We start from the raw sequence: 25,864 nt of genomic DNA on the forward strand, positions 1-25,864 counted from the left end.
ACTCCAAGTTGCAATGATATCAATATGAAACATTGAATGAATAATGAAATAAACCCTCTTGTCTTAGGAAACGACCCCACATGACCCTACTTAACCCCTTTCGCCTAGGAAACGACCCCCTTTTGAGGATTCGACCCGAAATCGAAGGAACGACCCCTTCCAAGTTTCTGCGCGTACCATGCTTTTTGGGAGTGTGGGGAAACAACTCCCAGTCTACCCCAAGTCCCCAAAGCTCGAGGGAGCTAGGAATCTCAACCCCCAAGTGGGGGACGCGACCCCGTGGAACACTGTTTTTTTTCTCTCATTTTGCATACAAAGGGCAAAGGTGAGAGCTAAGGAGGAGGATAACTCATCTACAAGGGCAAGAGAGGAGAAAAGTGAAGAATTTAGCATCCCAAGCAAAAAAAATCAAGTTTGGACCAACTTTTTTCAGCAGGGCATGGTTTTCAGGCATGGGTATCAAATTTGGCCCTATTTTTTGTTTTTTCTTGTTTTTCCTTGGGGTGATGGGGCTTCTATCAACCATATATTTTCCATGATTTTTGCTTGGATTTGAGTGTGTTTTTTTTGTCATTTTTGTTGCATTTAGTGGAGAGCATTTTCTTTGGTAAAAAATGCAAAATATTGATTGCTAGTTGTATTTGTTTAATTTCTTCCTTGCCCTAGTTTTTTTCCATGATTTTTGCTTGGGTTTGAGTGCGTTTTTTTGCCATTATTGTTGTATTGAGTGGAGAGTTTTTTTTGGTCAAAAATTCAAAATGCTGTATGTAAATTTTAATTTCATTTGTTTAACTTTCAATTCTTCTTATGCCCTAGGTTCAAACTTCAAACTTCAATCTTACATTAAAACTCAAGATTTAGCAAAGTTACAAACATGCCAAGGAAATTGGATTCTCTGTGGGAATTTGGTGAACTTGATGGAGGGTTTGACAGATTAAATTTGACTTACAAGTTATGTGGGCATCATATGACAGGGGAGGTATACAAATTGAAGTTCCACCTTGCACAAATTCCTGGACATGAGGTAGGGCCTTGCACAAACACAAATCCAGAAATCATTTGCAGAGCCATCAAATCATTGGAAGAAATAGAGACAACCAAAGTGACCAAGGCAACTCTGAAGAGTCAAATGGTAGGGGGAGGAGTGGCAGGATTGCGAGGTGACCGTGAGGGTGGTATTGATTCTTCTTCAGCATCAACATCTACACTCAACCCCATGGCTGTCTCATCATTTTTTGTTCCTAGAACCACACCTGGAGCACAACCATGTATCACGCCAACTCTTAAGAAAAGGGAGAAGGAAGAAGTTGACAAGTTGTTGGGTAGGTATCTTCTTTGGATTGATATTCCTTTCAACATTTCTAGGAACAATCCATTTTTGATTGATGCTATTGCTATTGTTGGCCCGGGGTACAAAGCCCCTTCATATATGATGACTTTAGAGGGCACATTCTTCAGAATGAAAAGTCTGAATGCACTAAGAGATTGGAGGAGTTTAGGGGCTTATGGGCAGACACAGGATACCCTGTGATGTCAGATGGTTTGATCGATCAAAAGGGTAGAATCGTTATGAACTTCTTGATTAATTGTTCCAAGGGGACAATGTTTATGAAATTTGTTGATGCATCTGCACAAATCAAAGATGCACGGTTATTATGTGATTTGTTGGACGTGTTCATTCAAGAGGTGGGTACACAACATGTTGTCCAAGTTATAACAAACAATGCTGCAAATTATGTTGCTGCTAGCAGGATGCTTATGGAGAGGTATCCTAACTTGGATGACATAGCTACACACTACATTGATTTGATGTTGGAGGACATAGGAGAAATTCCTTTTGTTAAGGATATTGTTGAACCATAAAAAAACATTACAAAATTTATATATAATCATGCATGTGTGCTTAATTTGATGAGAACATTCACCAACAACAAGGAGTTGGTGCGCCTTGCCATTACACTGTTTCCCACTAGCTTCATATATCTTCAATCGCTCCTAAATTCTATGTGATGTGAAGAGAATGTTTCTATAAGATGAGTGACGTGCTTTGCCATATAGCCACAAACCAGAGGGAGAGACCATATGTAGGATAGTTTCATACCAGGAAAGCTTCTAGGCGGGAGTGCAGGAGGTGTGTAGCATTATTGAACCTTTGCTAAAGGTTCTTTGATTAGTTGATGGAGACAAGCCCGCAATGGGCTACTTGTATGAGGCCATGTATAGGGCCAAAGAATCCATTCGCAACTACTATGATGATAAGGGGGATGAGGGGTTTCAGAGACAAAAACTCATATGGGAAGTGATTGATGAGTGATGGAACAATACACTCCATTATCCCATTCATGCTGCAAGGATCTACCTGAACCTCACATTTTCTTACTCTTGTGGTTTCTTATTTGATGCTGAGGTCATGGATGGATTCTTCACTTGTGTTCAGAAGATGGTGTCATCTCCAGCAAAATGTGCAGAAATCTCCAAAGAAATGGAGATATACAGGATGGCAGGTGGCACATTTAGCTTTGACATGGCTATTGTGGATAGGAAGACTAAAATGCCAGGTAAGCTTTAGTTTGTTTCAAATTTCATTGTCTCTTCATACTTTGCTTCAACTTTCAAATTTCAATTTTTTTCTTATGTTTATCTTATTTGTTGTAGATGCATGGTGGAGAAGCTATGGTGGCAGAGTACCCAATCTCCAAAGGCTTGCCATTTGAGTGCTCAACCAAACATGTAGCTCCTCTAGATGCGAGCGCAATTGGAGTGTATTTGAAAAATTACACACCAAAAAGCGCAACAGGTTAAAAATATTTCAATTATTTTTTTGAATTCTTTAAATAATAATTTTTTATAATCATTAATTTATTATTTATAGTTTATTAATTTATGATCCTTGTACAGGTTGGAGTCCGAACGACTTAATGACATGGTCTACACCTACTACAATCTTTGATTGTGGGTGAGGCAACTTGAGAAGACACTTGATGTGGAGGTCATCTCATTGGATGGGATTGACACCACTGTTGCATGGAGGGTTGAGGCTGAGAGACCTATCATGGAGTCAACCCCTGATTGGTTAGAGGAGGAGGTAGTGGAGGGGGTAGTAGTTGCAGAGGAGGAGGAGGAGGAGGAGGTGACACCACCTACCATGGTCACTAGTAGAGGACGTGGTCTACCTCCTATAGCTCCTAGTTCTTCAGCTTCTAGAGCACAACAGAGTCCATTGCCAGTGCCAGCCCCAACGCCTTCTTCATCTAGAGGAAAAGCTGTTACATTTTCTCGCAAGAGGGGCCGAGGAAATCAATAGTATTATTTATTTTGGTTCTTTTGATTGTATATGACATTATGAATCATGATATGAGATACATTATTATAATTTTTGTAGATATTTTAAGGTTAAGTTGGGACTCAAGTCTTAGTATTCAGCACGTTATTCGTTGTTATGTGTGATGTAGCACTAGACATGATATTACACATCTTATATATTAGTTATCTTTTCATATTTATGTGTCAATGCATTTATTTTATGTTTTGGATGCTTTAGATATTAAAAAAGTTGGGAAAAAAATTGAAAAAAGATGATTTTTTTTGTATTTGCCAATTTGTTTTGTTTTTTTTATCTGATTTTAGACTCTCGTTGATTTAATCTTGATCGCGATGTTCGCAACATTGGTGTGTGTGTGACAATGATCCAAGAGAATTTGACTCCCATCTATTTATATGAGGGTAACCATGTCAAATTTCTCTTAATTTACTATCAAAAGCCCTAAAAGTTTGATTTAAGCATCTAACAAGGCTAGTAAGTTCCCACAAACCGACCTATAGATAGCTTCATGATAAAAGATAATTAAAACACTTATTTTCTACACATGGGAGACATGGCTCTCCAACATGACGTCATCCCCATCTAATGAGTATCTCCATCAAGTAATGTGGCGAAAATTGTCCAAGAGTGCTCCTCACTCCAAGTGATCTCATCAAAGTGAAAGGGTGCATCTCCAACTCACATCTCCTTATCCAAGATGTCATCATAAAAAAGTCTTGCATCATCTTCCTAGCGTTTACATAATTGACCTAGTAACTCTATGGTATGATATCAACATAAAAAAAAAGTGTGCCAACCTTGCCAAAGTGAATGACCACCATCCTCATTAGGGCTTTGAAACAAGGCAACACTCATCAAGAAAGTATAAAGCCAACCTTGGGGCATCTTCGGTCCCCTGTGGCACATGTTGAAGAATGTAACTAGATTCGGTCTTCATAATTGTATTCGAGTCATTATGAAATATATTTATCAAAAGAAAGAAAAATAATTTATTATTATTGTTGTTGTGACTTATTAAAGCATGGGTTTCATGCTTGGGTCATCATGTTTTAGGTCAAAGGCCCCATTGAGGACTTCTAGGTTTTGTCTTGAGTCATTAGAGTCATTGTCCATTTAATGACTCTTCTTGCGCTTTTGAATCATGTAAAAAGAATTATTATTGGGTCGAAGTTACTACTGGGTCAAAGTTGTGCTGGGTCGAAGTTCTGTTGTTGGGAAAGTCGAAAGTTTGCTACTGCTAGATCGAAGTGCTAGGTCGAAGTTGTTGCTGGAATGTTATCATTTGCAGAAGAAAGGAAGGGCTGACTTGGTGATTGGAGGAAGTCTGAGTCTAGGTCAAGGAGTCTTGGATCATTTTGTGAAACTATTAAAGGAAGAGTTGTTAACTGGGTTTTCCCCTAGATAAGGGTTTTGCCCTGGTTGTCCGCCTACATTTGGTGTCTGTGATCTTCATGTTATTGTTTTGGTAATTGCTTGATGAACTAAAGTAAAAGAAGAACATAAGAAAATCTAAGAATATCACAAGTAATTATCAATATAAAGAAAATCTTTCAGCGTTTCTGATTTTCTAACAACACAACATCTTTCTTGTCAAGGATTTGAATCCTTGGATTAATGTTTCAACATTTGGTACTATGGAACGGGTCATACATCCACGTAAGGGTTCCTCGAGGGCCAACACTCATCGTTGGAGGGGCAATGTTGGGGCTGCAAAGTCACAGGTGCTTTGATGCTAGGCTATATATCCTCCTCATTGTGTTATAGAAGGGCCAAGCCTTCTGTCAAGTGATTTTTAATGCCTTTGTGATAAACCAACTAAAATATATCCTCAAAATCAAGTGAGATCAACATCATTAGGTAAAGAAATCATTAAAGTATCATAGTGGACCATATTCAATGGTAGGGGCACAAAAATGTTTCACACAAGCTTTGCCTTCAAATGTCATTTTAGTTGATTGATTTGTAAGCAAGTTACCACACTTGTGTTGGGGATGATTATACAATTATCTCTATGAGGTGTGTCTAGCCCCAAGGGGAAAGACAATTCCTAGGTAGGCTTATTAATCCATAGGTGCATGTGATAAATGTGTACCTGGAATGGGAAAGACTTCAAGGAATGATTCCAAGCTAAAACTGGTTGTGCCAATTATGTCGACTCTAAGAACTCACAATGCCAAACTCTTGGAGAAAAGCCGCTTCCTTAAACCCAAATTAGGGAGATAAATCCCTTTTATAAGCTGTGTTTAAAATTAAGTGGGAGGCGCTACAAGGGTAATACAAAAATCATCAAATTCAAGGCCTTTTCAAATATAGGCACTGTAACCAAGAGTTATATATATATATATATATATATAAGCATGACCCCAAACCATAAAACCACCATAGTCTCGACTTCTACTATATAATAAGCGTGCAGGGAGAATTGTTAATATAAAGCCCCTTACCTTTATCTGAGTGCCTTTGTAATACTTGCTGCCAGCTGGTGTTCTCCCTTTACACTATTCCAACCCTAGATGCTTATATGCTTTGCACCCGCTCTACGTAATATGACTAGGTCTCAAGACCTAGATCCCCGATCTCTTTCAATGGTGCCAAGACAACTTAACAACTACGCCATACACAAATGGCTCCTCTCTGTATTTTCTATTGGATATTCGTTTTGCGCCTTCCACGTAATCGTTTTACACGTCATCTTGGCTCCACGTCACCCGGACTTTTCCCAACCATGTGCCAAGGCTTTTCCTTCTGGGAGACAGTGTTAAAATTGGCAACTAGGGCCAAATTCCACCTTGGGACAACTCATTTGAAAATTGATCAAGATGATGATTGCATTAAAATCCTCTTTTCGAGAGGACCAAAATTGATATAAAGATCATCTCATTTGGACAAGTAGAAGTGTGATTTTGAATTTATGCCCTCACGTGTAAATTGTTCAGGTCGGCCACATCATCATGTAGGCTCATGAAGCCCTCCACCCTCATTTGGCACTTCATCACTCACACATTCTCTCTTCTCTCATTGGTTCGTACAACATTGGGCATTCTATCTCTCTCACACGTATGGAACAAGGAGGATGAATTTTAGAGCTAAATTACAGGGCTGAAATTACAAAGTTGACTGTAGTTTGACCAACATTGACTTTGACCTTCCAAGGAGAGTTTGACTTCGATTTTTTGGGAGATTATCTGTTTGGGCAGGCCACATCTTTTGGCACAAAAATCTAGGTATTCTGAGCACTTTGACCGCAGACCAAAATTGCAGGTTGACTGCAGATTTCAGGACAATAGTTTGACCAAGTTTGACTATTGACTTTGTCATTGTTTTGGGTTGACTTTGACCTCTTGATTAGGTCGAGTTTGACTAGGGAAGACCAAGTTGTTTTGAGGGCATTCTATTGTTGCTTTGACCAACGTTGACTTTCTGGTTAGGGCTGTTGACTACTGCAGAAAATTGCAGATTTGACAGGGTTGTTTTAACAGTGATTTGGCAAGTCAATTTTGACTTTTACTCTTGTTTTTGTACTCTCTCTGTGCTGAACATTTGATATAATAATAAGAAGATTTGATCAAAGGGTTTTCCCCATCTTGGGGTTTCCTTGTCATCCGCCAAATCTAGTGTTCTCTTGTCTTAGCTTGTCTTCTGCATATTGTTTCATGTTTTATCTACTTTTACTGTCAATGTGATTGCTATTGGAAATCTAAATTGGAAATTGGCATTGGGTTGTAAATGAACATTGAAGTAATTGTGCTAAGCATAGAGCATACCATTGTTATCTAAATTTAACAAACAGACTCCGGGGAATGAGAATTATTTCCATCAACTGTTTATCCCGACTCCCATGAACTACTGTTCCTGGCCCTTTTAAAAGCACACAAACCCTTTACCTTTGGGAGGAGTCAACACTCCTTCATGGCCCACTTGTCAGTCTCACTCCAATAAATGAAACCTCCACATCATCCCGATGCCTTACAGATTGGTTGACTTCCACCTCAGCCCAGTCCTTGTCACCCGAGCTGTTCCTTCATGCGTTGCTTCTTTAATCGTCTGGGCAACAGACTCTCGGAGACAAATAATTTCCGTCAATCATCAGTCTCGATCTTTGTTGAATGATGGACTCTCGCAGGCTTAATAAATTAAGTCTCTCCTCTTCGATCCTTCGGTCTTCTACTTGCACACAACGATAGACACACTTCCATTGCACGACTCTGATTACCTTGGATCTTGATCGGCTTGTTGGTCCATGATCAACAACTAATCTTGATCAACTATAAATGAAGGGATTTCGACCTTACTCCAAAGGATTTCCACCTCCTCTGCGCATTTGATTTCTTTGTATTTAACTTGCGTTCTCGGACTTTCTCCCTCCCAAGCTTTAAACAACGGTTCTGCAACCTTTGCATACTTTATGTGGCACTTACTCTAAGTGCAATCCTTCCTAAGCTTAAATTACGCCTGCAACACACATATACAAACACAATACAAATTACAGGGTTCATAATAATTCTTTGAACACTCGAAACAAATTGTTCTTCTATTAAATTACACGCTCTGTACAAAGTTACAAAAGGTCTCTCCTTGGCCTGATATGCATTGAATCAACCGTCTTTGGCCTCACCTTGTTGACCCTCTCGACACTACTCTCTCATTCTCTTTTACATACATTTTGTTCTTATTTTACATAATTATATGGAAGAGGATTTTGAACTACAATCAATTCAAATCCATAAAAACTTCAACAAACCCATAGTCTAGGATTCTCTAGATCCACGTATCCTCCAAGAGATCTAACTAACTCGTTCAACATTCTCGCGTTCTCCTCAAAGTGCAGGTCTGATTACAATAGTCACAATTTCTCTAGTTTTCCTTAAAAACATAGGAAATACAAATAATTTAAACAATTATACTCAATTAGGGAACCAACTCCCATGGTAGATAAAAGACCCCTAGGTTTATTCAAAATGTGTTTTAACTTGGAGGTAAGATGCTCCTGCATCAAGGAAGATGCCATTGCTTTAGTGCCAGCTGAAAGAGGTTCAACATCTTGAGTTTAATGATAATAAGAGGGAGCAATTGTGAAGGCCTAAGTTACCCCTTTCCTTTTCCTGTTGTACCACCCCCTTGGTGCGCCTTTTAATCGAGTGATCTTTCTTTTGTTTCTTATGTAGCTTGGGTGACCGTCTTGCTTAATGCTTGTTCAGTACCACTTAAAGATGTGGGAGTTTATTGCTCACTAGTATTGGGACATTTATGAGTTCCTTTGATTTGGGTAGCGCATGATATGCTTAGGAACTAGGTGATGGTTAATGAGGGAGGTAGAGCTCAGGCTAGGCTTTTTTCCATGTGCTTATTATTAGTCCTGACCATCTTTTGCATTTTTCCATTTTCTTTAATTTGTGGCTATATATGCTTTTATCTTTCTTTGAGCTACATCAACCTCTTAGGGAAAAGTTTTTGGGCCTTAACTCAGAGATTGGATAAAGGGTTCCAATACCAGTGACAAATGACAATCAACCTAAAGAATGGAAATGGATATCAAGGATAGATGGAAAATGACAAGTATGGATTACCTTGGTCACACTACATCAATCGATGTCTCCTATTTGTGCCCTTGTTGAATAATGCAAAGAAAAAGGCCCTAGGGAAGGTCACACTACATAGGGGCAAAATATAGCCTCCCAAGTGAAGTATGGGAATAAGGATACAATCAAGGGAGGTCAATCGTCAACTCAACCAGTGATCCACATTGGAATGCCCTTAACATTAAATGAAAGCACATGATTACAAAAATGGTTAGTGTACCTTTTGATAAATGACCCACCTTTCTTCAAGAAGTGTGCTAAAAGGGCGAGAACACTGATCGAAGCATAAGTGGAGAGCTCTGAAGTCAAGCTATCCGTGGATCGTCATAGGGTTATTGGTTGGCTAGTTGACCAATGAAAAGAAAAAGTTTCTCCTCGAGGTTACCCACTTGGGTGGGTAACAATGCCCTAATCCTAGGTTGAAGACAAGATTTTGAACATATCACTAAAATAATACCAACCTCTTTGGTAGAAACTTAAAGAGTTGAGCATGAACTCCCTACACCATATCAGTGCTTGTGGATCACTAATTGGTATAGTTGTGTGTTCATTGAGATGGCAACTGGATAGTGGCTAGGAATTTGGTTGCCCAATTATTTGGGAATTACTTAGTAATAGTTAGGTTTTTATTATTCAGGAAGTAATGAATTTTAAAAGATTTAATGTAATGAGATATTTAGTTCCTTGAGGCGAACTTTGATTTGGATTGGATCTATATTGTTTGTCATCCATCTCAATTCTTTCAAAGTAGAAAAAGTGGAGGAATCAACTCACAGGACCATTTTTATTGGTAAGACCCAATTTGGAAAATTAAGGTATGAAATATTCTAGGAGCATTTTGAGGCATCAAATGATGTTTTTTGGCGGTAAAAATTTGCTGCTTCAATATCACGCCTCTCTTTTCTATTCTACACAGAGACCTTTCCAATGGCGCAAGAATCCTATCAATCGGAGTCCATATGCGAAATTTATGCCACTCACAAGTTGACCTTCTTGTTTTCACCACCATAATTCGAGAGGATGCCACGTCAACCTCCATTATTCATGAAAAAGGGGCTAGCCATGTGATTATGATGAAGAAGACTTTAGAAGAGTTTATATTATAACTTTGGTTAAGAGTTGAGGTAGTCAAATCTAACCACTAGTAGGCTATCGGGCTGTGTTATAACTGGGCCACTAGGAGGAAAAGGGGTTCCTCTTTTTTGAGTGCATTTGTTCCATAGCTGAGCAAAAATAACCAAAAGGGATAGGAGATAGAGCATACAGAGAGGATTTGTACACTGTAATATTCCATAGGCCACAGGCCATACTTCTTTATACTTGTTGCCATATTTCCATTTAAAGAAAGAGAGCAAAGCGACCTCACCTTCTAGTTGCGGTTTTCTCCCGAAAGGGTTTCTCAGGTTATATCGTGTGTCAAATGTGTTTGTGAGCTTTTATTTCACTGTTCTCTATTTTCTTCATAATTTTAGTTCACATGCATACGCTAAATTGTAGATCTAGAAATTTAAAAGAAATAAAATTGTATTAGTATAGAATTTCATATTTTAAATATAATTTTATCAGATCTGTTATGATGAAATATCCAGTGGAATATCCACGATAGTTTACAGATCATATTGGTATCAGAGCAAATTTCTCTGTGTATATTGTGGAGATTTGCAGGGGATCTAGATCGGTTGTGTCAAAAGTCGTAAAACCCTAGTCATAGTCGACAACTCTGTGCATAACCCTTGTGATCCTGCAGAGGAGAGGTTTTCACAGCTAGAACAACAAGTTGTGGATATAAATGTAATGTAAATCTCCTCATGATAGTCTTGAGCAATAAGCTTGGGATATTTGAAGAAGATAGGGGTTCTAGTGCAAAGGACAGATCAGAGGGGAGATCAGGAGATTGGGAAGAAACATAGAACCAATCGAAGAAAGGACTCAAAAAAGATAAACCTAGTTTGAGTGTCGTGATTTATTCACATTCCCTGTTTAGAATGGAAGTGAAGGTCTATATCAAGCTGTACTAAGGGGAGATCGTGGTTCTAAAGCTAAATCATTAGTTACAACAACTGGAAGTGTATTTCAGTGTCCATCAACTTGAGGAAGAATAAAAGATTTCATTTGCACGACAGAAATTAGAGGGCCATGCCCTGACTTGGTGAGAAAGCCACATAGAGACCTTGAGTTTGGAAGGAGAACTTGCAATGACTAAGTGGGAGGATTTCAAAACGCTCATAAAGTCACAGTTTTACCCTACTGGGTATGTGGAGGACCAATGGATATGGTGGCTCTACTTCAGGCAAAAGCAGGGGCAAAGCTTGCAGGAGTACACGAAAAAGTTCAAAAAGATGCCTAAAATGTTGGGTATCTCCCCAAGGAACCTAGATGTACTCTTCAAGTATCTGGGGGGTCTGCACAACCACATGTGGAAGCAAGTGATGCTATTCAAGCCGAGATTGGTGGACAAGGTTTGTGTACAGACGCAATACCTGGAGAACATAGCCCTGAAGAGAGGGCAATCAAGTGGGTCGAAGCAGGAGCAAAAGGACACTTCTAAGGAGGGGAAGAGGAACCAGAAATTGGGAAACGATAAAAGGACAACAACCACAACACACCAGTGCAAAGATTCCAACAACCACTGCAACCACTACAACATTAACAAGCATACAGAGGATAAGTGTTGGAAGTTGCATCCAGAGCTTAACCTAAAGAACATAAAGAAAGTCAATAAGAAGAAGTATCTTATGGCCATTGATTCAAGCAACAAAGTTGAAAGCAACTTGGATGTGGATGAGAAGATTGTCTATACCAATGTTACCAGACTCGGAATCGGCAATAAATCGGCGAGGCAAAAGAGCGAAGAGTTTTAATCGGATCGGGAAAAAATCGGGAAAAAATCGGCAAATTCATTAAATAAAAATATACACATATATTGAATTAAAAAAACCATTTTTCATTAATATTGGGTAAAGGTATGTCCAAACAATGCATAATATCAATAGATGTCCAAAATATCATGAATAAATAAGTATCTCATATATGTTATGAGTCCACACATGATCCAAAGCACTGAGTTTGAGTCCTTAGAAGCATATGCTTCTAAAAGCTTACAAAAAAGTAAAAAACTGCATACTAATCAGAAAAAAATCAGCAACTAAGAGTCTAAGACTCTTAAGAGTGAGAACTAGAAGCAATTCCTCCCGCTCCTTCGCTTGCTTGACTCTCAAAGTTCTCCAAGTCATGAAGGCTGAAAAGATGAGGCTCATCTAATTGAACCCATTCTGCCGCATTTGTAGCTTGCAAATCTAACTCTTCAAGGTCAATTGGTGAATGATCAATACCTGTCATTATCATGAGACATTGAAATGTGAATTAAAATTTCACTTTGAAGTTTGAACTTTAAAGTTTAAACTTTTAAAGTACGAACTAGATTATGAAACCTTCAAATTCAAGCTCTCGAATCTCACCTTGTATTTGTTTGTTGCGAAGTCGTAGATTGTAATGGACAAATACAAGGTCATTCAAGCGCTTTTGTGTCAATCGGTTGCGCTTCTTAGAATGTATTTTCTCAAACATGCTCCAGTTGCGTTCACAACCTGAAGCACTGCATGCTTGGTTTAAGATTCGAATGGCAAATCTCTTCAAATCTGGCGTATCACTACCAAAGTTTTGCCACCAAAGACCTAGCAAGTGGTAAGGGTTTGTGAGTAGAAGACTAGAAGTACCAAATTAGTAAATAGTAAAAACTTAAAAAGAAAATAAAATTTAATAAAACATTTAACATACAAAATAAAGTTTAAACAAATTTAATGAATTGATGAAGCCTTCAAGCTGGGTACCTGGCAACATCTTTGACCTTTGTCTTATAGCACTAGTATAGGCAAACAATTTAGATGGTGTCCTATAATCTTGTAGTTGGGAAAAGACACGACTTTGTTGTTCTGGATCAGGGAAGCACCTTTCCAAGCATGTCATAAGTCCTCTGCCAACCTCCCCATCCTCATTAAATTTGCTCTTATCATAAAAATATTGTGGGTTTAAGAAGTACCCAGCAGCATGTAAGGGGGAATGCAATTGCCTATCCCAACGTGCATCTATAATGTCCCAAAGAGGCATATACTTTGTCTCATCATCCCCATATCTTCTTTTGATGGCCTCCTTTGCGAGATCCATCGCCTCATAAATGTAACCCATAGCGGGTTTGTCACCATCAACCATCTTGAAAGTTCAAGCATTCAAATTTAAAGAAATATGAAACATTGTAAATAAAAAGAAGCTTGAAATGAAATTTAAAAAATGAAAAAGTTAAAAGACTAAAAGTACCTGAGAACTCTAACAAGGGACTCCGTCACAACAATAATCTCTTCAACATCTTTCCAGAAGCCATCATTAAACACAAGTGCAGCAATTTCGATGCCTTCAGGGGTCTTGGAATGTTTAGATCCCATCCACTTAGGTCCCAAGAACATCCTCTTCAGATTTATCTTTTGCTCAACCACAGATTGCAAAGATATGAAATTTGTTGCAAATCTAGTCACTGCAGGTCGAACAATTTCTTTACCTTCAGTGTATATTCTCATAGTGTTTAGGACAATAGTGTGGTTGTATAGGTATTTGGTTATGGATTTTGCCTTCTCCACAACCTCATGTATCCAATGAAGCTTACCAATGTCCTCAAGCATTAAATCTATGCAATGGGCAGCACAAGAGGTCCAAAAAATAGTGGGGTGCCTCATCTCAAAAAGTCTACCAGCAGCCATATAATTCGCTGCATTATCGGTGACAATTTGTACAACATTTTCTTCTCCCACTTCTTGAACAACTTCCTCCATCATTTCACAGATAAGTTGGGCACTCTTAACCTTATCTGAAGCATCCACTGACTTGAGAAACATTGTGCCTGCGGGACAAGATACAAGGAAATTTATTAAAGTTCTATTCCTCTGATCTGTCCATCCATCACTCATGATGGTGCACCCTGTTTCTACCCATGATGAATGAAACTCAGCTAGCAGAAGCATGACATCTTCAACACTCTCTAACAACATATCTGTCCTAAGGCTCTCTGATGTAGGGGCTTTGAACCCTGGACCTGCATTAGCAATTGCATCAATCATAGCTTGCCAATAAGGACTTCTGGCACAGTGGAAAGGTATGTCAGAATAGAACCAAAAGTTAGCAATGGCCTTCCTTGCCTGAATATGGATATTTTTTTTCCAACCAGTGCCATCCAAGGTAGGTTGGGAACCGGGTTTTGTGCGGGGAGCAAAAAAGGCGTTTATGTTTCCACCTCCAGTGTTCAAGGAAGGAGTTGAAGGACTGGCATGGCTTTGAGGCATGTGTGGAAAACTTGGGAACGGCATTGAGGATTCAACAGATTGAGGTGACATGGGGCTAGTGAAAGAAAAAGTATCAACTCCAACATTTCCTATTTCAGCAGTTTGCTTTGCTTTCTTGGCATTATGCTGCTCTAACATTTCAAGGGCCAAGGCTGCTTGGTGTTGGACATTCTCGTCAACCTTGGTGCAAATACCTATATCATGGGCAGGTATTTTTGCAAGGTGGAACTTGAATCTATAAATGCCTCCACTGCATTCCTTTTTGCAAAATTTACAAAGGAGCAAGGCTTTTCCAGGAATCTTGTCACAATAAGCCCAAGCAAAGTCCTTCTCTCTCGGCATTGTTGTTGCTTTGAACTTGTGTTTAATTTGTAGTTTCTGTTAAGATGAGTCCTGTGAAAGACAAGAAAAAATCAAATTTAAAAATCATCCAAAAATTTAAAATATGCTAGAAATTTAAAAAAGTAAATGAAGAGTCAAGACTCAAGAGTCTCAAGACAGATGGACAAAACACTCATATCTGTAGCTGCTTCAAGCTCAGACTTGGTGGCAGGTGCTAATATATACTGTTTATCAAGAAAGATTCTTGTAAGCTATATACATTGCAGGCTTATATTGCAACATACATAAATATTGAAAATGAAAATGCGGAGATGCAACATTAGCCATAGGAGCCTCATTACAGGAGACCAGAATATATTATTCTTGGCTTCATACATCAGTCATAGAGCTTCTGGAGATGGTGTTTTCAAGCTGTCATAGAGGTTGTATTTTTAGCATTCTACAGTATATCAACAGTTTCTTGAAGATTGTCGTTGGATTGCTGAAGCTTGTTGAAATGGAGAGCTAATCTTCACATCATTCTTGAAATATGATAATTTTGATGCAGGTAGCACTTCTGAAGGAGATGAGACTAGTGATAGTATTCTGATTTATAAAAGGAGAACAAACTAGAAACTAACAATTGGCCTGAAAGTTGCCTCTCCTTAACATTTATTGCCATAATATTATATGTAGTATGATGTAGTGCATATTACCAATCATTTGAGTGCAGTACACTGTACAGGTTACTCAAAATATGATGTGGTAATTTAAAAAAAAACGGATGGTTCAACTAGTAATAAACTCACTAGAAATAGACGTAAACTGAGACTCAGAGAAATAAAAGGAGCTGTACACTTACCTTTGACCAAGAGTATGGAATCTGGATTCAGTTGTAGTCTCGGCAAGCTTCCATTCTCTCCGGCTTTAAAGTTAACGGGACCTGCAAGTTGTCAACACTGTAACCGTCGGTTAACGTATATCTATTATCAACAGTCGACTGTCGAGACTCGAGACTCGAATAGATGCAAGCAATGTCGTCGCCGGTCGGTCGAAGAGACTGTGCTTCCAATGCGGGCTTCGTCGGTCGAAGAGACTGTGCTTCCAAGGCTGAAGCAATGTCGTCGGTCGTAGAGACAGGGATATGCTTCGAGTCGAAGGCTTCGTCCGATCGTGTTCGAACTTCGAATGCTGCAAATTGCAATGACAAACGCGGCACTGTTAACAGTTATAAAGGCGGCAGCGTTAAACTGTTAAACAAGTCACGGTTCACCGATGCGGGAAAGCAAACGCGGCAAACCGGAAGGCGAAAACCCTTATTAATTTGGCGGGACTCGTAAAACTCGTGAAAATCGGACGAATCGCATAAATCGCGAGTCGAACTCGCGTTGACCACGAGTTACACTCGGTCAACGCGAGTTGACACGCCCAGTTTCGAATCTGCTCGTTCTGCCGCCGATCCGACTCCCACTCGCGATTATTCCGATTTTTTGCCGATTCCTGTTACACTGGTCTATACGTTGGTGCACAAAGAGATGAATCTGAGTAGCCTTCAACAACAGGATGTAATATTCCTAATTGGAATTTAATAACTAATACCAAGCAATGGACTAGGAACAATAAATAAACTAGAACTCATACACAATAATTAAAACACTAAAATGTCCAACAACACAATCTGAGCCATTTTATTAATTTTATGATAAAAGAGTACATAAAATGAGCTGAAATTTTGGAACCTGGGCTTGCTATGCAAGCTGAGTAGAACCTAGAAAAATGGCTCAGACCCAAGTGGTAGAAATGGTTCCAGAGTGATGCACACTATCCAGAAATAATTTGTTGCTGGATGTTGGCTGGAATGGTGATCTTAGGGCTGAATACTCCTCGGAATGCTTTGAAAATTTAGCTTTGAACTCCTCTCCCAAAACCCAAAAAAACCCAGAAATGGTTTGGGCTGAATCCAGATGATGAAGAAGCCCTCCAAAATGGTGCAAATGGCTCTCTAGCTGGCTATGCGCCCTACTGGGTTTTTGCCCTGTATATCACTTAAAAAATTCTGAAAAATTAACCCCGACCTCTACACACCAATCCCAACAAAACCTAGAAAGGGTTTGCCCCAAATTTGGCTGACCCAGATGACCCCAAAAAGTGCGAATTGTCTTTTCCAAGTAGAATCTACACACTGCTGAAAAATGCTCTACTCAAATTTGCTCCAAACCACTGTTGAATAGCCACCCAAACTCCACACAAATTCTCCTCTAAAAATAGGCTTTTTCTCCAACCCTAATCTCTCCCAGAATCTGTTGCTCCTCTCTCCTACGCAAGCTTCAGCCAATGAGCTTTGTGCACAACCAAAAATAGATAAACTCGACCCAAATATCTCCTCAAATTTTGCCCTGAAAAATGCCACCAAACCCCAACTCCAATGAGGGAAAATCTCTCTGCAAAAACCCAAATCCTCTAACCCACTGTTGTTGCTACAAATAATGCTCCACGAAATCCTTCTGCGCCCAAGAAATGCACATAGCTGGGCAAACTCTTGCAATGAAGCTCAAGGGAAGCCCTGAATTGGACTCCCAAATTACCTCACTAGGGAGACACTCGAAGTTCTCTGAAATGAGGGTGGAATTCCGCTTGGAATTCTTGGTGCTAAACAACACTTTGGCCCTTGTGCTAAACAAATCCAAGAGAAGATGAAATATGAAGTGTAATAGCCAAAGGATAATCCACAAAATAAGTCCATCCTCCTTTTATAATTTCTCCTCATGCTTCTAGAATCTTTTTTTAATATTATTTTATTGGTGGGGGCTATTTTCCGCTAAGTTACTTTTGCCTCCATTTTAATAAAATAATAATTTGCCTCTATTCTCCAATAAAATAATACTAGCCACTTTTCTCCAATAATATTTGCCCATTTTTTATTAATATTACTAAAATAAGGAAAAATTCCTTAGTGATTCCTATGCTCACAAGATTGGGAATATTACATAGGAAGAGATAGAAATGACCAAATTATTCCATATAAAGATATAGGTCAAGAAGAGAAAGATTGATATTTTGTTTGGTTCACGACTGCAGACGAATCTCATTACAACAGAGCTGGTCAAGAAATTGGGATTGGAAGTTTGTGACCATTCAAGCCCATATTCATTGGGATGGGTAAATAAAGATGTAGAGCTGAAGGTAACAAAACAATGCAAAATTAGATTTGCCATCAATGTTGATTTTATTGATGAAGTAGAACTAGATGTAGTTCCCCTTGATGTATGTGGATTCGTGTTTGGGAGTCCCTACATATACATGCAATATGCAATATTCATGTGGACAGCCAACCAATATCGGCTTGTCAACGATAAAAAATCGTTCACCATCAATGAGCACAAAGGCAAGTAAAAAATTTCGCTGGTAAGTGCCAACCAAGCCAAGAAATTAATCAGTTCCAACAAGAAGTATGTTTTATTGTTTTTAAGAGAAAATTAGTCCGTAGAAGAGTCAGTAAGAGGTAAGGCATCCCTGGAGGGTGCATGAAAAAACGAAAACAACAACCCTAAGAATTGCTATAGGCATACAGGGATGTGTTCTGGGAGCCTAAAGGGTTGCCGCCTAAGAGGGAAGTGGAGCGCGCGATCCATATATTGCCAGACTCCCCATTTCCAAACATTGAGCTGTATAGGCAGCCTGTTATAGAAGCGAGGGGAAGAAACAGTCGTAGTAGCTACTGGAAGAAGGTGTCATTCAACCGAGTACATCACCATGTGGGTCACCCATTATCATTGTACCAAAGAAGGATGGGACTTGATGGATGTCTATTGATGACAGGGTGTTGAAAAAAATCACGCTCAAGAACAGGTACCCCTTGTCTACGATAAATGATCTACTGGATTAGTTCCAACACACGAAATTTTTCACCAAGTTGGATTTAAAGTCTGGATATCACTAGGTTCGAGTCAGAGAAGAGGATACTTAGAAGACCGCTTTCAAAATCACTAGTGAGTGGTTAGCCATGCCATTTGGCCTAGGTAATGCACTAGCTACATTTATGAGATTAATGAATGATGTATTGCGCCCTTTTATAGATTCATTTGTTTTGCCTATTTGGATGATATACTGGTACATATTGCTACTTGGGAGGAGCACATCTCACATTTGACGTAGGTGTTGGAGACATTTAAGAAGCACCAACTGCTAGTAGATCTCAAGAAGTGTGAGTTTGCACAACAGTCTTTGGTGTATCTGAGGTATGTGATAAGAAGAGTTGAAGATAGATCTTGCCAAGATGGAGGCCATCATGAAATGGCCAATGCTTACTAGTGTTTCGGAGGTTAGGAGTTTCACTGGGGCAACACAGTACTTGAGGAAATTCATAGCCTCATTTTTAGCGGTAGCAATTCCACTCCACGCTATAACGAGTGGCAAGAGTTTCTAGTGGGGAAAGGGTCAACAGAGGGCCTTTGAGGAGCTAAAGAAGATCAATCAAGCACCGGTTTTGGCATTACCAAACTTGCAGCAACCCTTTGAAGTGGAGACAGATGCGAGTGGGTATGTTATGGGAGCAGTCTTGATGGATGGATGAAGGCCTATATCTTACCATTATGAAGTATTTCAAGGAGCAGTAATTAACTATCCTACCTACGACAAGGAGCTATATGCCCTAATGTAAGATATGAAGAAGTGGAAGCACTATTTGATGGGAAAGGAGATAGTAATCCACACAGATCACCAACCGCTACAGTCTCCGCAGGCCCAAAGTAAGCTACAACAAACTAAACATTACAAGTGGATGGGGTTTCTACAACAGTTTCATTTTGTGATCAAGTACAAGAAGGGCAGCACCAACAAGTTGGCCGACATGCTTTCAAGGCCACCCACATCAAATATCACAACTTTGTGAACTCTAATGCACATGGAGCCATTCACCCATGATGCATATAGAGGAGGTGTTTCAACAATTGGAAAGTCAAAGTCATGTGCACGATGTTGACAACATTATTGACTACCATCACTAGGACAGGTTACTCTACAGGTTGGATAAGCTGTTTGTTCCTAAAGGTGAGTGATTGCGGCTGATTAGAGAGGTTCACACCTCCAAGGTTGCAAGGCACTTTGGTGTAGGGAAGATTGTGGCCAACTTGTAGAGGTATGTGTATTGGACCAAGATGTAAGAATAGGTAGCTAGGTTCATAAGAGGATGCATGCTTTGTTGTACCAACAAGCATAGCAACAAGAAATAGTGTTTTTATCGTCCCTTACATATATCCACTTGTCCTTGGGAAAGCATTTCCATGGACTTTGTGGGAGGTTTGCCAACAATTAGGAAGGGACATGACAACTTGTTCGTGGTAGTTGACAGGTTCAACAATATGTGTTTTTCGATGCCCTGTGAATAGCCCATCAGTGGGAAAGAAGCAACAAAGTTGTTCTTTGGACAAGCCTGGGTTCCCTTTGGGATACCAAGGAGAATCGTTTTAGATTGGGACATAAGATTTCTCAGTGCATTTTGGACTACATTGCAAGAGAAGATGGACACAAAGTTGAAGAGGTCTATAGCATTCAATTTACAGACAAATGGACAAACGAAAGTAGTCAATAGGACTTTTGTGCAACTACTGAGGGGATATAATCAGAAGCACCCGAAGGCTTGGGATGCAAATCTAGTATATATGAATCACTCTTACAATAGAGTCGTCCACACTTCTACTGGTAAGTCCCCATTTGATGTTGAAGTTTCTAAGTTTACTTAGTTTAAAAAACCTTCATGCACTTTTTTTGATTTATTCCTACCTACTTGTTATTTTTCTTTAACAAGTTATTTACAAAGTAAATATTGAAAATAAACACCAGTGCATGCTCAACATATTACAGATCAACAACTAAAAGAAACAAGGACAAACACACCACATGACACCATTATTTTTTGATCAATGTCCCTGGAAAAACCCAATGCGGGAAAACCAGTGCAACTATCTGAGGGTTTTCTTATTAAGCAATATCAGAGTACAATATGGGTGCTGAAACTGGCCTACCCAACATAGAATTTCCTTAGCAGCTATACCTCAGAGTTTGAGAGAAATCTCCTGGCTGAAACCCTGGAAAATCCTTCCGGCAGTTCCTTAGCACAAAACTGCTCTACAACCCCAGCGTCTGCCCAATCTGGACTGCGTCAGCCTCTCCTAGCCCAGTGCTGGCCATGCATCAGCCTTCCTTGGCCTGCGTCAGCCCGAGGAGGCCCTGCGTTAGCTCTGCGAGCGTCTGCGTCAGCTACACTAGCCTCTCTGGTGCTCTGCGCAACACTTGGCTGCGTCTGCGTGGCCCTGCGTGAGCCCTTGCTGGCTCTGCGTCACTCTTCGTGGCTGCTGCGCTGCTCTCCCGGCACACTCTTTGCCTTCTCTGTTTCTCTGTACTCAATGCCCCTCAGCTGCTCTCCCGATCACTGATTCTATCTCTCTTAGCAAACTCCGCTTTAGAGAATAGAATGACTGATCACTCTGGTGTATTCTCCAAGTGACCCTCAAGCCTCCTCTTATACTTTTCCTGTTGACATATCAACGGCCAAGATTAAGTCCCTAATCAACAGCTAAGATTAGATATGGCTTGATCCATGTCTTTTGGACCACTCTAACACAGATTCATATTAATACACATTAATATTTTATTTTCAAACTTAGGGACTCCATTAAAAATATTAATTATTTTAATATCATTAGATCTGTTTAGAATCTGCCCAAACCCTTTCTAGGTATTGGAGATCTCATGTGCCCCAGTCTCTCCACCAAATTTCATGGCTAGAGCACATCCGATGCTACCCCAAATCAACATTTGAAACTTGTTTTGGATATTTGTCACTTTCACCTCTGGATATTGCATATGGGCAACAAGATGTGAGTGAGGATTTTACAGGGGATGCCTTGAGGGATGACAAATTTCTAGAGAAGATCAGGCAAATCCATATACAGGTACAAGAGACACTACATAAGTGACAGGTAAAATATAAGGCTAGGTGTGATCGACACAGAACAGAGAAATCGTTCAAGATGGGAGAGAAAGTATGGCTACAGTTGAACAAGGAGAGGCTATAGGGTCCTGGTAAGAAAATCAAGGCTCTGCAATATGGTCCCATCAAGATATTGGAAAAGGTGGGTGATAATGCCTATCAACTTAGTTTACCACCATACATGCGTATTTACTTAGTTGTGAATGTTGAGAATCTGAAACTCTATGAGCCTTCCATGCTAGATCAGGTTGAGGAGCATGTCCAACCTTCTGTGGAGGATTTGGCACCAGATGTTGAGGTAGAGTTGACATAAGATATAGTTTTGCAGAAGAAGTCTTGAACTAGAAGACATGGGCAACAATACCTTTGACAGATTGGGTTGAAAGGACAACTTCCAGGCAAAGCCAAGTGGTACACCCGAGAGAAGGTGGAGGAAAAATTTCCTCACCTCATTCAGTAGAAGCTTTTGGGGTCCAAAAGCCTCCCAAAATGGGGGGGGGTGTGATTTAGATTTGATCATTATATTGTTTTTCATCCTTCTCGATGCATTCCGAGTGGAAAAAGTGGAGGAATCAACTCATAGGACCATTTTCACTGGTGGGACCTAGTTTGGCAAATTGAGGTCTGAAACCTTCGTGAAGTGTTTTGAGGAATCAAACAACGGTTTTTGGGGGTAAAACTTTGCTTCTTTAGCACCACACTTTTTTTTCCTATTCCACACACAAGGACCTTTCCAACTATGCAAAATTCACATTAATCATAGTCCGTATGCAAAAGTTATGCCACTCAGAAGTGGACCTTGTTGTTTTCACCACCAAAATTTGAGAGTATGCCATGTCACCCCCCATTATTCATGAAAAGGGGCTAGTCGCATGATTATGATGAAGAAGATTCTAGATGAGTCTATATTGTAACTCTGGTTAAGCGTCGAGGTAGTCAAACCTAACCACTATTAGGCTATCTGGTTGTGTTATAACCTGGCCACTAGGAGGAAAAGAGATTCCATTCTTCTGAGTGCATTTGTTCCATAGCTGAGCAAAAATAGCGAAGACGGATAGGAGATAGAGCACACAGAGAGGATTTGTGCACTGTAGTAGCACATGGGCCATAGGCCATACTTCTTTGTACTTACAAGGCATTCAAAGAAAGAGAGTGGAGTGGCCTCACCTTCCAACTTGGTTTTTCTCCCAAAAGTGTTTGCCAAGTCATATTGTGTGTCAAATGTGTTTGCGAGCTTTTATTTTGTTGTTCTCTATTTTCTGCATAATTTTAATTCATATGCATACACTATTAACAGTAATCTACAAATCCAGAAATCTAAAAAGAAATAAAACTGTAATAGTGTAAAATTTCAGATTTTGAATATAATTTTATCAGACCTGTTGTGACGAACTGTCCAGTGGAATATCCATGACAATTTACGGATCAAACTTTTCCATTATTGTGAGTGAAGGATGGTTTAGGAGATCAATTTGTGAGGAATGGAAGAAATGATTGGGGTATATCCATATTCCATTTTCTATTGTTTTTATGTTGATTTTAATTTATTTCTCTTTCTTGTGTATGTTTGTGGGATGAATATTTATATATCCTCTCGTGTACATCTCAGAGATGGACTTCAACGAGAAACATTATTCTTTATACTTCTTTACGTTTTGTTGTATATCTAGGTTGGTGTATGTTTACAGAAAAATTAACTAGTATGCTCCTTAAAGATATAAGCTGTGTTTCTTGGTTTGTTATGTTTTCCATTTTGTATGAAAATCTGACTTTTCATCCTGTAATCAAATACAGCCTTTAAAAATTAAAATATCTCTTATTGATAATTAGTAGAATATGAACATGACTTCTTTGATATATCTTTTGGGGCAAATTTATACTTTGATAGCATATTGTGTTTTATGATTGTTGTTAAATTTTTGTTTGTTTTTTCATTTGAAACATTCTTTCCTTCAAAATATTCATTTACTAAGCTTTAGTTTCTTTCATTACAGGATCGATCACTTGATTTTCATGAACTTTGTGCACTTTATGCTATTACAGGTATATTAGGTTCTACTGCTTAAGTTCAAAAGATAATTTTCTAATTTTATATGCTCCCTTGTAGAGTTGATTATGTATCGTCATTTATGTGTTCTTTTTGTCAATTATTCGTAAAGGTCCGTAGTATATCTTATGAATTCATTTCTAAATTATTGCTGCTCATTAATTATACTTTGTGCATTGCTTTGGATTAAGCATTGCCGTTTGTCTCAAATAATAATTATTACTTTTGTTATTTGGTGGTGGTTTTTAAAGGCTGTTTAAGTATTTTCTTTTCCATTTCTTTGAACAAAGAATATATTTCATCTTAGAAATCTGATGAAATAAATAGTGGCATTTCTGTGACAGATGTGGCACTTGTAACATCTTTGCGTGATGGGATGAATCTTGTGAGTTATGAAGTTATAGCTTGTCAGAATTCTAAGAAAGGAGTGTTGATCCTTAGTGAGGTAAATCAAACTTGCAATTGCACTTTCAGACTTGTGCCATTGATGGCTGTACCCTTTCTTATTCATATTGTCTATGTTTTGTGATTGACAAAGGATTGTTTGTTCAAGCATTTGGTTTATGTTGAGGCTTGGTCTGAAAAACATCAATTAATCTTTTAATTATTACCTCTATGCAATCTGTTGTAACATGCTTTATTTTTGATAAGTTAGTTGTTATTTTATAAAAGAGGGTATGAAAAAATAAAGAAAAAATGAAAATATGAAAAAATAGAAAATAAAAAAAAGAGATGAAATAAAACCCCATCAAAAGAAAATCAAAAGATTTGTATAAGTGTGCTTGTTTAAATGCCACTTCATGAATAAATTCCATTTGTAATAATAAAGGTCTGTGTGCAGCTTGTTTTTATGCCACAACCTTTTCTTCTGATCTGAATCAAACTGTTTAATCTTGATCAAATCATTTAAATTTTTGTTCTAGATTAGAGAATAAGTTCAACCAAACAATTTAATCTTGGTTGAACATTAGAATTTATAATAGATTAGGACAAATAAAAGGCCTAATATGCTTAAAAATTGGCCTAAGTTATATTAGATTAGGTTTAGATTAGTTAAATAGTTTAAAAAGGGCAGCTAGTCTAAACACGCCCTAGTTAGATTAATTTTCATTATTGTTTAATTACCTTGTTAAAGGGGTGATTAATATTTGTAAATAAACATGTTTTATGCTTTTAGCCAAAGTCATATGCGACAAAATGTCTTGTCGGCAAGTGATAAACTTTGGGCAAAGATCAACGGTCATTGGCTTTCCCTCCCAGATCAACGGTGGGGAAGCTCTTCGCACCCCCTCGCCACGAAACGAGATAACGATGAGGGGGGGTGTGAAAAACTGTTTTGCCCACGCGGGCCCCTCGCGTACGTGTCACCTCCTCAGCGCTTCGCACCCCCTCGCTCCAAACCACTTACCACTACCCCCCCCACCCCTCCGAAATCCGCCATCCACACTTCCCGCGCTTCCCGATACCGCGCCAACGGTCACTCCTCCCGCGCCATCCGCCTCCAATCACTCCATGCCACGTGCCCTCAATCTCCTAATTGTTCCCGCGTATCCGTTGCCGCCATTAATTGCCTCCCATCGCTGCATTTTGCCTCTTGTTATTGCATTTATTTCGAAAATTAGCCAATCAACAACGACCTCTATTGAAACGGTAGCCTTAATCCCTGCTAAATACTCTTTTGCCTCGTTACAATAGCTTTTCCTAAATATCTTTTCACTGTTTCTATTCATTGTTCTTTTCTACAAATTCTCTGTTGAGTCGAGCCTGTAACTGGAAGCATCCTCTTAGCTACCTCTGCACTTTTTTCACCATTTTAGTCTGATACCATGGCTCCAAAGAAAAAGGATAAACCCTTTGCCAGCCCCTTTGCAACACAGGAAACCCCAAAGGCCTTTGATGCCTTGGACCTGGACCATATTCCATTAGCCGATCAATACTTTAAAGTTGCAGATACCGAATGTGAATTCGACATGTTCGAATTACACAACTGGCTGAAGTAGACCTATTTTGATTATGAAGATGAAATAAACCTGTGGGAATCCAATCTACCTTTGTACATGTTTCCCCAAATTTATTCCTTTCTTGATTTAGTTATCTAGTGCCAATCCAAGTATGATTCTTTGCAGAGAACAGTAGTAGTTCAAAATGGAGACATTTTGATAACTATTTCTGCAGAAACCATAAACAAAATGCTTCTGATACCTGACAGTGACTCCCTTAGCTTTTTCTCCACTGCAGCCTTAATTGACCTATATCACAAGTTGACCTTCCCTC

General features: G+C 39.1%; 1 protein-coding gene across 4 annotated transcripts in view; it reads left to right on the plus strand.

Moving 5' to 3' along the window:
- The window catches only part of LOC149226756 (alpha,alpha-trehalose-phosphate synthase [UDP-forming] 1-like), a 168,260-nt gene that overhangs the window by 26,384 nt on the left and 116,012 nt on the right, over positions 1 to 25,864 (plus strand). For all 4 annotated transcript variants that reach the window (XM_089377593.1, XM_089377594.1, XM_089377591.1 and 1 more), the window contains exons 5-6: positions 23,538 to 23,586; positions 23,935 to 24,035. In XM_089377593.1, the coding sequence (XP_089233719.1) occupies positions 23,538 to 23,586; positions 23,935 to 24,035 (150 nt within the window). The remainder of the gene's footprint in view (positions 1 to 23,537; positions 23,587 to 23,934; positions 24,036 to 25,864) is intronic.

The sequence above is a fragment of the Pinus tabuliformis genome, chromosome J (assembly GCF_031772625.1).
Source record: "Pinus tabuliformis cultivar Carrire ecotype Pingquan chromosome J, CPIR1, whole genome shotgun sequence".
In the NCBI taxonomy this organism is placed as follows: domain Eukaryota; kingdom Viridiplantae; phylum Streptophyta; class Pinopsida; order Pinales; family Pinaceae; genus Pinus; species Pinus tabuliformis.